Below are 12,920 nucleotides of genomic sequence, written 5' to 3' on the forward strand. Positions count from 1 at the left end.
CTATAGCTCAAGCAACGCGTGTTCCCCTCGAATGGAGCTGCTGGCATTGAATGAGACAGTGAGAAAGGAATCTGTTCAGGAGTGATCTCACTTCATAAAGCTGGTGAGGGGAGGGTAAGCCTGCAACTTGGCAGGGGCCCTTTGGTAAAGGCATCGAAAGTAATAATTCTCCTTCTAGGGACTTATTCTAAGAAAATAATCAAAGATGTACACAAGGCACAGGCCCTCAAATGTTGAAAGCCGCACTTTCCTTCATACCACATAAAATCGAGAGCAACCTAGATGCCCAAGCATGGGAAACGGGTGTGGATACGTTTTGAGAGATCCGAGTGGCAGAAGGCTCCCCAGTCACTCAGAAGAATGAAGTCAGTGTATATTGATTGACATAGATGTTCATGATATATTCAATGAAAAAGCAAATGACTATAGGGTGGTTGTTTCTAGTTAGTGGTTGTGGCTTGTTTTCAGGGCTGTCTAGCAAGGTGCCTGAATCACCTTAAGGAGGCCACTCACGGACGCCCCCTGGCCATGCCTCCGCGTCTTCTTTTGTCTTCTTTCAGGAAAGGTGAAGATAATCACGCCAAAGACAGGTGGTTGTAAAACCTACATGAGTTAATGTCATCCATGTGACGTGTTTAGAACAGGGCCTACCACTTATAAGACCTCAGTCCCTGTTAGACTTTATTGCTATCCTTCCCCCCCCCCCTTTTTCTTAATGATTTTATTTATTTCTTTGAGAGAGAAAGAGCACGAGCAGGCGCAGAAGCAGAGGGAAAAGCAGGCTCCCCACTGAGCAGGGAGCCTGATGTAGGACTCAATCCCAGGATCTTGACCTGAGCCAAAGGCAGACGCTTAGCCGACTGAGCCACCCAGGCGTGCCCGTTATTGCTATCTTTAAAGACATCATAAGAGATAGGAGTCACATATCCTACAACCCCCCCATTTCAAAATGAAGAGTTCATGGGGGTTTAGCGTATTCAAAGAGTTGTGCAACCGTCCCCTCCCTTAATTTTAGGGCACTTTCATTATTCTTGAAGGAAACTCTGCACCCTACCCCCCACTCCCCTACACTCCCCCCCAATCCCCCCCAACCCCCCACCCCGGAACCGGTAATCCACTTTCCTTCTCTGTGGATCAGCTTACTCTGGGCATTCCGTAAAGCAATTCATACAACATGTGTTCTTTTGTAACTCGTTCTTTCCCTTAGCATTAGGTTTGCAAACTCATCCATGCCCTGGAGTGGATCAGAACCTCACTGCTTTCCTATTCACATAACCTTCATTACTAATGCTGTTACAAAGCTTGACAGTTTTCCCTGGAATGCGAACATTTGATTCTTGTAACAAAGCGCACTACCAAGCTCATTTTGGTTGAAACTCTTGGAAGAGGCACAGCTTTTCCTTGTTTCTCTAACTTCTATTTAACTTCAAAGTCTGAGTCAGCTATAGGATGTTTGTTTTCAGATGCTGAATCGTATATAAGGTGGGGCATGTTCTAGGTGTGTGTTTTGAGAGGTAAGGACTCTGCTTCTCCTTTCACATACCCACGGCGTGACTACAAAGAAGCACAGACTGGACCCTGGGGCCCCCAGGAGCATGCGCTGCTCTCAGACCTGACAGTCCAAAGACCCACTGCTTGGTTCCGTTCCACTTTCCAGAACCCTGGAGACACCCAACTCCCCTTTCATCCTACACATTGTTTTCTCACTTGCTTTTTAAATTTTCTTAAAAATTGAGGTGTAACTTTGATGTGGTATAAGCTATTCATTTTTAATATAAAAAGAGCATGCCACTATATTAAAAATAATTTGAAGGCATACAATCTCACTGCCTTTATGGAACTATGTTTTCATTTTGGCACACTCTTTGGTGGCTGTGTGTGTGTGTGTGTGTGTGTGCTTTTAAAATGAATGCAATTATAATGAACCAACAATTTTCCAGCTACTAGTTGTTAGGTTCACATTGTAAACTGAACCATGGACTGAGGGAGATCCTGGGCTGAAGCCAAGGCTGTGTTTATGACTCTTACTCTCCCAGAAAATAGGAGAGGGGAAACACAGAGACCTCTACAAACACACACACATCCAAGATGCAAATGCAAAAACACACGGGCTCAGGGAGAAAACCCACAAAACATATACCTACCTGTTTCACTTACACATATAAGGCTGGACTCAGTGAAATAATGTGATCCACCAAGACGGAACTCAGAGGCACAGGCAGACGCAGACATCACACACACGCACGCACGCGCACACACACACACACACGTCCCCCTACCAGGAGTCTCTCTTGGTCCCCAACTCCTGCAATTTCTGAATGCTGGGAAGGAACTCCTGCAGAACTCAGAATAGCTCTGTGAACTCTGCCCTGGGCTCCAGCCACCTGCCTGCAGGCCCTTCCTATCCTCCCTCACAGCCCTGATCCTGTGCCTCCTTGTGCACAGAGATGCAGGTGATCTTTCCTAGCCCTAAGTCCAATGTCCTGACCCAAATTTCCCCGAGTCAGACTTGGTCCCTTCCAGTGCCTTCCTTGGCCAGCACCTGCACCAGCTCCTTTTGCCACCCATTCTTCTCCCAGGGGCACTCTGTCATTAGCACCCTGCAGGGAGTTCTGGGGACAGAGGGGCAGTGCTGGGCCGGCAGGCCGGGGTCAGTGGTCCTGTTTGAGTAACAGCAGCTGAGCTCCAGGTGTCCCTGTGCTCTGTGAAGTAGCCACAGTGATGTGGCAACTGGGGTAACTTCAAATATGACCCTATCCTTGAGGTCCGGGGGCCCAGAGCCCGGCATAGAGCAGACCCACAAATGGTGCTAGTCTCCTGACCCTCAGCACCCTACGCTGCCCAATGGAGCACCCCTACGTCTTTATGTTCCTAGGGGTGGCTACAACGTGGGACATGTGAAATAGTCTTGACTGTGCTCTGCACCATGAGAGATCATGATTACTGGGCTGGAAGGTTCTGGAAACTTGTGAAGGCTGAATAATATTCCATTGTATGTGTATATACCATGTTTTGTTTATTCATTCATCCACGAGCAGATTAACTAGAGTTGCTTCCATCTTTTGGTTTTCATGAATTATGCTGCTACAAACATTGTACAAATAGCCGTCGCCATTTGTCCCTGCTTTGGCATCCCGTGAGTATAAACCTAGGAGTGGAATTGCTTGATCAAGTGGTAATTCTGTGTGTAGTTGTTCGTTGTTTTTTTTGTTGTTGTTGTTTTGTTTTTGCTTTTGTTTTGTTTGGTTTGGTTTGGTTTTAGGAATCACCATACAGTTCTCCACAGTGGCTGTGGCATTTACATCCCAACGGGGTTCCCGTTTCTCCTTGTCTTCCCCAACACTGGTTCTTTTGTTTCTTTTTAAAAATACTACCCATATGAATGAGTGTGAAGTGGTTCAACATGTATCTTTTTGTTTAAAACATCTTTCAGAAAGCACACAGTTGTTCCGTGTGTATGTAATTTTCTCCGCAAGTAGCATTATGTTACTTACCTCATACTCTGTGTTCCTATTTGCTCTCCGCATTGTTTTTAAGATCCGTCTGTTTGCTTTGTGTGTGCCGCCCTCATTGTTCTAATACTAACACTAATACTAGTATTCATTTTTCTAGTACTAGTACTCATTGTTCTAGTACTCTGTGGTGAGCACCCACCATATCCCTACTCTGTGTGGAACGTACCGTGTGTTTGTGGCAAGCTCACAGGTTATTGGATTCCTTACGGCAACCCTGAGAGGTGTATTATTTCCATTTTATAGAAAAGGAAACTGACCCGCAGGGAGTTAAGGGACTTGCCCAAAGTCACAGAGCCGGAAGTCGAACCAGCTGGAAATCGAACCCAGCTCTGTCTGGCACCATGGGGCGGGCTCCCATGTGTAAGGGGTTGCACAGAGCCACAGGCCAACGTGCTCTCAGATGAGGCCACTCCGGTGAGACTTTCAGTCCTGCCTCGAATCTGACTTAGATCTGCCACTCACCTCTCTTCACCAGATGTCCCTTCATGTCTGTGTGACATGAAGACAGAACAAGCTCTTTCTAGATTTGCCACTTGTTGATTAAACATCCATCCTTTAGCTCATGGAAAAAAAATAATCAGAAATGAAGTCATGTGTTTGTTTCTCTCCAGTGTTCTACCTGGGAGCCACTCCAAATCTGCGAGAACCCTTTGGCAAGTCCATTTGCGAGGCGATTCCTGATAGGACTGACTATTCCCAGGGAAACAGATTCGCTGCCTCCAGCCCCATCCCACCTCTCTTGAACTTTGCACTTACGGTGATGAAAAATTAACTGGGCTCATGTTTCCCTTCCAAGGACAACCTCTGCAAAAGCTGGCCTGGCTGGGCCCCGGGAGACCAGGCGCCAGAACAGGGTTCCTATTCATCTGGAGCCCTCCTCCCATTCACCGCCCAGAGTCACAGGAGCACGAAGGGTCCTCTTGGCCGGGGGTGGGGGGGGGAGGAATCTGTTCCTCAGCCCTCCTTGCCACTTGGTTGAAACTGGGTTTAGCCCCTCAACTCTTCTTGTGGAGAGACTGAGCCCAGAGGAGAAAGGACTAGCCCTGAAAAGGCATTGCTGGACTCACACGTGAATCCGGCCCTGTTTTTCTTCACACACGACTGTCCCTGTCAGCTTGTGAAGAAGTGCAAGGGAGTGTATGTCAGCCACGCTAACTAGCTGCTGACTAGTTATTTCCTCCCCTTGGGAAAATGGGAGCACTGGAAGAAGAGCTCTTCCCATGCCATGATTTTAGAGTTAGGTCCACACCATGCCCTTCCGCTCCGCTTAATTTCCCGATCTCTTTGGCTCCTGACCTCCGTGGAGGACATCGCCTGCCTCCATGAGGCGTGGCTTCTGCCTCTGTGAAATGAGATGTTCGCGTCGCAGGAGGGCACTTTTGATGCTTTCCTGGATTCACTGCTCTGCACAATAACAACTGTTTTCTCCATTCTGACCGCTGAGAGGAGAGGCTCCATGAGGCGGAAGGAGCCAGGAGCCAGGGCAGAAGGTCGGGTCAAGTCACTGAGAGAGCCTGAGGGCCCCTTACTTCATCTGACGGCCTCACAGCAGTCCCATCCGCATGATTTGATATTCAGGTTAGAGTTCAGGTTTTACTAGCAGGTGATGCCTGCAGGGGCTCCTTCTCCAAGGCACACGCCTCCCATGCCTTGGTGCTTCTCTAGGCTGTGAGCTCCCGAGGAGAGGGGCCTTCATCATCCTCTTCAGCCTTCCCAGAAACGAAGGAGAGGCTGTGACACAGAGGCATCCTCTAGATGCGTGTCTAACAGAACTTTCTTGCTTAACCACGCACCACTCTTCGGGGCATCGGCCCCTGGGGCCCCCAGCTGTGGTTCTGTCCCTTAACAGCACTTGACTGTTTGCAAAGATTTTCCGAGGAGATTCCCACAAAGACCACCACCTGAGGTTGAGAGGAAAGCTATTTCTAGCCCTATTTAATCAGGGAGCAAACATTCCTTGCGGGACCACAATAGTGCACCTGCGTAAAGAACTTTTGTTTTGCAAAGAGCTCTATCAGTGATGTGCAGACACAGGCAAGAATGTGGACTTCGGCCTCACCTAGCACTGGGTTCAAGTTCCAGCTCCCCAGCTTGGAAACCCGAGGTAAGTATTGTAGGCTCTACGAGCACCTGTAAATGGGAGGCACAGGGATATCTTCCCTGGGGGTGCTGTTCTGACGATTAAAGCAGAAAGCAGCATTTGGGTTACCTGGAATGAAGAAAGCCACCAATTCATGTTGACTGTTGTTTCCTTTTCTTTCTTTCTCTCTCTCTTTTTTTTCTGATGAGGGCTGGGAGGAACCGAATGAAACCTCACACTACAGGGGCCGCAGGTGACCTGAGGTCTAGCCAGGAAAGGGAAAGCCCCACTTGGGGTTCAGGGGTTCTCAGGGCCAAGCGGCAGGGGAGTTTGGAGGGGAGTGTGAAGAACACAGCCGTCCCCGGCAGCTGATGGGCCTGTGGGAGGCCATTCTCTCCAAGGCAGGGACCCCTGCAGCTACCCGGCGGGTTTTGTGGATTGGGCCACACCTCACAGAGCTTTGTAACTCCGCACCCGCTAGCGGATAACGTCTTTCTCACCGGGGGGGGGGGGGGGGGGGGGGGGGGGTGTTCCTGCTGTTAAAAACAAACAAAGGCTGTAGACACCCGGCTAGAGGCCTGGCAGGGGAGGGGCAGCAGGAGAAAAGGCCAGAGGGTCTGGAATAACTCCCGACCGCAACTGTAGGGTTTGCGCCTAGAAGACCCCGAATTCTGCTGGTGGGGAGACAATCCCCAGGCGCCCCAGTATCTTGGGGTTTCTTTGCTTCCCACCGAGCCGAAGTTTGAATACAGAAACCTCCCGAGTACGCCCCCTCTGCCCCACTTTCTGCGAGTTCACAGCTTTGGAAACAAAGCTTTCTCCTAGTTTTGGGGGTGTCGAATTTCGGATTTTTTTTTTTTTTTTTTGTATCATAAGACTGCAAACACCCAGTAATGTAATCCCCCCTCCCCCACAAGATAAATTCGAAAGCGCCCCCATTCATTCCTTCATGAACTCAACAGATGTCTTTGAGGCCCATTTTCTAACTGGGACTTGATTCACAAGGCCCAAGGGACCCCAGGCTCCGGCAATTATCCAGGGAGTCTCAAGGATCCTCAAATCTCCATCCCCCCATCCCAACTCTCTCCTTCGCACACAGGCTCGGGGGGCTCTCAGCCGGTGTGATCTCACCGAGGAGAGAATAAAAAAACAATAAACAAAACCCCAACCGCAACAACAAAAACAGCTCCAGGGACTCCGGCGCCGCCAAAGCACCTGGCCGGCATCAGCCCGCGCACATCCAAGAGCGCGCCCCGACTTCCTGGGCCTCAGCCTTCCGCGCGCCCTTTCTCGGACCCGGGTGCCCCCATGGGTGCGCCGCCAGCCTCCGGCCGGAGAGCGCTCGCTAGCTGCCAGTCTGGCCCTCTCCAGCCCGACACTGCAACGGAGCTTCCTGAGTGTGGGTGAAGAGAGTGGACGCCACGGCAAGAGCCCGGCCCTCCCCTCTCGCCGCTCAGTTCCCACGACTTCCTCCCGGCGCCCGCCCGACTCGAGGTCCCGGCCGCGCGGGGTCCTGCGCGCACCAGGCAGGGCCGCCGCCGGCCAGGGTCTCCCACGTGGGCGTGCTCTGCGCTGGGAGGGGGAAGGCCGGGCGCCCTCCCGGAGGCTGGGGGTGGGCAAGGCGCCCGGGGGCGGAGGCGGCGGGGCGCGGGGGAGGAGGCGGGGAGCCCCGGCGGCGAGGGGGCGGTGACAGCGCTTGGAAAGGAGGCTGCACGCGGATTTGCATGAAACACAGACTGGGAGCGGGCGGGAGCGGGAGAGGGAGCGGGAGCGGGAGCGCGGCGCACGCCCCGGGCCGGCCCAGCGAGCGAGCGAGCGAGCCGGGAAGGAGGAGGGGAGCGGGGAAGCGAGGCTGCCGAGGCGGAGGGATCTGCGCATCAAAGCGAGCGAGGCGAGCAAAGTTTGGCTGGGGGGTTGGACTTTCCTTCCTGGAGGCGGCACCCAAACAGCTACCCCGTGCGGAAACCCAAACTTTCTTCTGCCACTCTGAGTCTCGCGGCCGCCGCCTCCGCCCGGCGTTCGGGGCCTTCCCGACCCGGCGCCGCTGTCGGCCGTCCGCCCGCCTCCCCCGCCGCCCTCCTTCCCGCCGCGGGAACCGCTCGGGGCGCAGGGCCGCGCGCCGAGCCCCGCTGGCTGCAGCGCCGCGGCCCGGCCCGGAGCACGGGCAAGTTCGCCGGGAGTTGGGGCGAAGTTTGGGCGGCCGAGCTCCCCTCTGCGCCCTCTCGGCGCCCCGCAGCGCCCAGCCCCGCCGGGGGCGCCCCTCGCCGCCCGCGCGCCCTCCCCAGCCATGTCGTCCATCCTGCCCTTCACCCCCCCGATCGTGAAGCGCCTGCTGGGCTGGAAGAAGGGCGAGCAGAACGGGCAGGAGGAGAAGTGGTGCGAGAAGGCGGTCAAGAGTTTGGTCAAGAAGCTCAAGAAGACGGGGCAGCTGGACGAACTGGAGAAGGCCATCACCACGCAGAACGTCAACACCAAGTGCATCACCATCCCCAGGTGGGGGGCCCTAGCGACCCGGGGGGCGCGCCCGCCCAGACCCCTGGCATGGCGGGGCCGGTCGGGTGGGGTTGGAGCTAAAGGGTGTGTGTGTGTGTGTGTGTGTGTGTGTGTAAGGGGGGGGCAGTGGGAGCGCGGTCCGGAAGAGGCTGGGGGGGGGGACCCCAAACAAAACCTTCTCTGGATTTGCAAAGATTCAGAGCCTGGGGCTTCCACGGGGCACTCTCACTTCCAGACCTCACATTCGTGTTTCACCTCCGTGAAAGGGGGGTGCTGCTGGAATTGGCAGCCCCCACTCCGGGGAGCTGCGGGCTAGAAGTTGAGGCCCGCTTTGTTCAGCTCCGCGGGCCGGAGCCCCTCCTCCGCCGCCGCCTCCCGCCCCCGCGGCCCGCGCTCGTGGAGGTGGTGGTGTCTCTCCCTTTCTTTCCTTCAGTCCTGTCCCCCCACTTCTTTCCTCCGCAACAGGAATGCAGTCCGTACAGCTGGGGCTGTGGGTGAGGAGCGGGAGCCTCGTGATTGACAGATTCCTTCTTGGTTCTCTCTTTGCCTTCGGGATTAGCATTTTTATCCAGTATTTTTAGACTCGGTTGTGCCAGTCTCCCGCCCCCTCCGCACACACGCACTTTAGTTGCCGCGCAGTGCTTTCAAATGAGAGACAAGTGGCAGAGGTTAGGGTCTTCTCTTCTCCCCCTTCCCTGACGATTGTTTTGTCCAGCTTTCAGCCTGAGATTGCGGGCTGATGGAGGAGAGAACGAGCTTCGAGCTGATCAGATAACAACGCACCCCAAAGTGGGCCTCGCATCGGCCCTCGCATTCCTGCAGAGCCCTCCTTCCCAAAGCGCTTTGCCATCTGTCTGGACCTCCTTTCTCCTCCGCCTCGCGCTAGTTAGGTCAGGCGGGAGCTCACAGATGGCTGATGGAAGGGGTCAGTGACTTCACTCCCCAGGGCTTTCTCTTAGTGTTGCTGCCCCTGGCTGGGGTGGGTGTGGGGGTGTGTGTGTGTGTGTGTGTGTGTGTGTGTGTGTGTGTGTGTGTGAGAGAGAGAGAGAGAGAGAGAGAGAGAGAGAGAGTGTGTGTGTGTCAGGGTAGGGGGGACAACTTAGTCTCCTGTCTCTCCCTCTGGGCCCCCTTTAAATTCTGACTCTGCACCAAGGATGTTTGTGTGTGTGCATAGACGTTTGTGTGTGTGCATAGGGGTGGGATGTCCCTGGGGGTCCCAGGCTGCAGAGGAATGAGCAGAGGGTCTGCAGGACCCGAGTTCCACAGAGATTGTGGGCCTTGCTGCTGGGCCAGGAGTGGACTGCCTCCTTGGCCACCTGCTTGGGGCAGCTGTACACGGCCTGCCAGCCGTGTGAGGCAGGCACAAAGCAACATCTGTCCACAGGAACCCAGAACGGGCCTCCTCTGGAAATAAATGCCACATATGGTGGGAGAGCTGGCTTAAAAAGTAGTATATATTTTTTAACTGGGTGGATCCAGTCAATAAAGGGGAGGGAAGGTGGTGTGTCGTCTGGGAAGTGCGCCCTGGGCCTGTGATCAGGAGCCAGAATTGACTTCAGAGGCGGTGGTGTGATGTGATGGGGTCTTGAGCCTTGGATTCTGGGCCCAGCTCTGGTTCTGAATTCTTCTTTATTCCTTTGGTTAGGGGGGCGGGGGTAGGGTGAATGAGTGTCATACTTCTCGCATCTGGGGAGAGATGTGTAAAACATGCCTTCTTACCTGTCTGAGTGCATTGAGGATAAGTGCTTTGTGCCTTGAAACAGGAAAAGAAAGAAAGAAAGAAAGAAAGAAAGAAAGAAAGAAAGAAAGGCATTAGTTATAAAATGAGCAGCTGCGTAAAGTGCTTTATAGTTTACAAAGCACTTTCACATGGTTTTAATGAAATCGAGAAAGAAACTCCTGGAAAATAGATAAGGCCGTCAGACTGCAGATTTATCTCCTTTTTAAAGCTGAGAAAACTGGAGGAGGGAGATGAAAAGGGTTGGCCCAGTGGACTTGGGACTCTGACTACATGTGCTCCTTTTCCTACCACGGGCTGCTCTCTACTTCAAAGTTCTGAATACATTCTTTGCTGAATGCTAGAGCACGGTTAGCTTGGGGCAGGGGGGCGCTGTGGATCTCTGTTGGTAAGGTTGGTGGTGTTCTGTCTTTGGGTTGGTGACTGCTTGAAGGAGAACCCTTGCTTGCTCTTGCCTTGGTCGGGGTTTGCCCTCTAGGGAAGCTCAGCTAGGGCCTGCCCTTTCCTCTTCCAAGGTCCTCCACAGCGTGAGGCACAGGAACAGTTTGGACCTTTCTGAGTTCAGATTGACTTGTGCCCGGCCTTTGCACGACTCTCTGTTAGGAGTGCGGTATCTTCTACCTGCCTAGCAAGGGCCAAATAGGAAGGTAGATTTTGTTTTTAATCTTTTCTCCGGGAAACCCAGTTGCTTGGGTGGATCCAGACAAAATGGATTTCCATCCCCGGATTTTGTGCCCACGCCTCTGGGTCACCTTGTCTCCCTTGGCAACGGCTGCCACTGTTTTGGTCGTGGGCAGGAAACTAAAGGCCATGTCTTGGGGAGGTGTCTAGCTGGCCTCCACGTTGGTGATATCAGTGTGTCTGCTAAGCCCCAAAGAGTGCGGTGGTGGTGTTTGTCAAATTGTCTGCTGTCTCTACACTACCTTGTATAACGAGGGCTTTGGAGAGCTGACCAAGGGCGATGTTTAACCTAGTTATCCCATGGTGTGTGGAAGGGGATGGAGCACTGAGTAGTTAAAGCTACCCTGGGGTTTCAGGAGACCTCAGTCTGGGGAGATTTGACAAGCGTGTTTTGGCTAATGTGTAATCATGATCAACATCAGCAACCTTTGGCAAGGACGGCAGTATCCTAGGGTCTTCTAGACGGCAGGCTTGCTTGTGTTAACGCCAGCTGTAACCTCTCTCGGTGATCAGGAGAGCTGGAGCGATGCAGGCTTACTGATACCAAGAATGTGAGAGAGACCCGTGCCAAGGAAGTGGTAAGAGCTTGATTTAGATTCACCAGGCGAGAGGCTATCAGGAGACTCTGAGGTCTGGCAGTCTGGGCAGAACTTAGACAAGTTGTATAACAGCATCTTACCCGTCACCTGCCCGAGTATCTGAGTAAGGCAGCAGGCATCTTCCTGGCCAGCTGGGAAGCATGGAGTCCTAGCTTTACCACAGAGAGGACGAGAAGGTGTGCTCATGCTGGGTCAGTGATCGGGCCAGGCACACTTAAGAATAACTTGTTTTGATGGACACTGGTAACTGTCCTTCTACTGATGGGCTCCATGCCTTGGCCTGGTTGTTGGGAGCTGGACCAGGCTTCCAGTCTGGTTGGTTTGGGAGGGAATCTGGGCTTTCTTGTGTCAACATCCAGAGGAAAATGGGGGAATTGAGCCAGACAGAGGGTCTGACACGTGCCATCTCCTCTTCCTCTGTGACTCTGTTCTTTGAACATGGCCTCCTCCTGTTCACCACCTGGAATTTGCCAGGCTACTCTCCCCCTAGGGAGAAAGGAAAAAGATCGTCATCTTTAAGGCTCCTTTCTCAGACATCTGGGGGCAGACCTATGACCAGGGCTGCAAGAGTGGCTTCTTTTTAATACCCTCTTGACCTCACTATCTCCTGTCCACTCACCTCCCTCGATGCCGCTCAGAGCGCCACTCTGGTCCCTCAGGAAGCAAGCCCACTTCCGGCTGCCAGGGAGGCTGTCCGTCCACTCTTTTCTCTGGTTAACCTTGATGAAGGGAGTTTCACACAGGGAGCTGGGGAGACGAAGGGCCCCACAGACCACAGAAGCTGCCCCCGGGGGCTGGCTTCGAGCTCTGGCTGAATCTGGGAGACATTTGGTGTTCCCTTGGCATTTGGAACCTTGGAACTTGCCGCTTGCTCCCAGGAGTTGAATGTTTGGGCTAGTGTATCTTACAGACAGCTCTTTGCTCCCAGTTCCTGATCAGAGGCTACGGAATTAGAACTTGTTGATTCATTGATGGTTCTTGGCCCCCTCCCAGGTCTGAGTCAATATTCCAGGCAATGGGAGAGGATGCGCAGGTAAATCTGAGATGGCTCCTGCCTGAGAGGAGCTTCCACTTCAATAAGGGAAGGATTAACAAGGCATTAAGTGAGGGTCTAACTGCTATTGCTTTTTTATCTGCCCCCCCCATCAGAAGAAAAATGAGTTCTAACATGGAGTGATTTGAGGGGTGGGGGCTGGGGACTATAAGGTGTCTATTTTTTTTTTTTTAAAGATTTTATTTATTTATTTGACAGAGAGAAAAATCACAAGCAGGCAGAGAGGCAGGCAGAGAGAGAGAGAGAGCGGGGAAGCAGGCTCCCCGCTGAGCAGAGAGCCCGATGCAGGACTCGATCCCAGGACTCTGGGATCATGACCTGAGCCGAAGGCAGCGGCTTAACCCACTGAGCCACCCAGGCGCCCTATAAGGTGTCTTTTAAATATTGTGGAGGTCCTTGCTAGAAAACAAAATAATGGCCGCCATCTGTTTTTGCCAGGAAAAAAAAAAAAGATAATTCAAGTCCTAGATCTTACCATTTTTCCCATCTCGATGGATTGAGGAGTTCCCTTTAATGTTTCAGAGCCTTCTCGTCTGTACCTGTGAAATCAGGCTGATGGAAGGCCTATGGAAATGTTCTGTAGACCAGGGAGTTCGGCAGATGTGTGTTACGTTTTCAGCCTTCTGTGTTTATCCCTGGTTCTTAACTGAATTATTCACTCATTTGTTAAATATCTAGTACCATTAGCAAGGCAGGACACCAGTGCTTAAGGAGCTCCCTGTCCAGGGGTGGGGGGACGGGGAGAAGGACTTGGCCAAAG

The 12,920-nt window shown here is 52.9% G+C and overlaps 1 protein-coding gene across 1 annotated transcript in view; it reads left to right on the plus strand.

The window, feature by feature from the left end:
• The first annotated feature begins 7,329 nt into the window (after nucleotides 1-7,329).
• SMAD3 (SMAD family member 3) overlaps nucleotides 7,330-12,920 on the plus strand; it is a 117,122-nt gene continuing 111,531 nt past the window's right edge. Inside the window, exon 1 of the mRNA XM_059180899.1 lies at nucleotides 7,330-8,088. Coding sequence (XP_059036882.1) covers nucleotides 7,883-8,088 — 206 coding nt within the window. The 5' untranslated portion in view covers nucleotides 7,330-7,882. The remainder of the gene's footprint in view (nucleotides 8,089-12,920) is intronic.

This window comes from Mustela lutreola, chromosome 7 (genome assembly GCF_030435805.1).
Source record: "Mustela lutreola isolate mMusLut2 chromosome 7, mMusLut2.pri, whole genome shotgun sequence".
In the NCBI taxonomy this organism is placed as follows: domain Eukaryota; kingdom Metazoa; phylum Chordata; class Mammalia; order Carnivora; family Mustelidae; genus Mustela; species Mustela lutreola.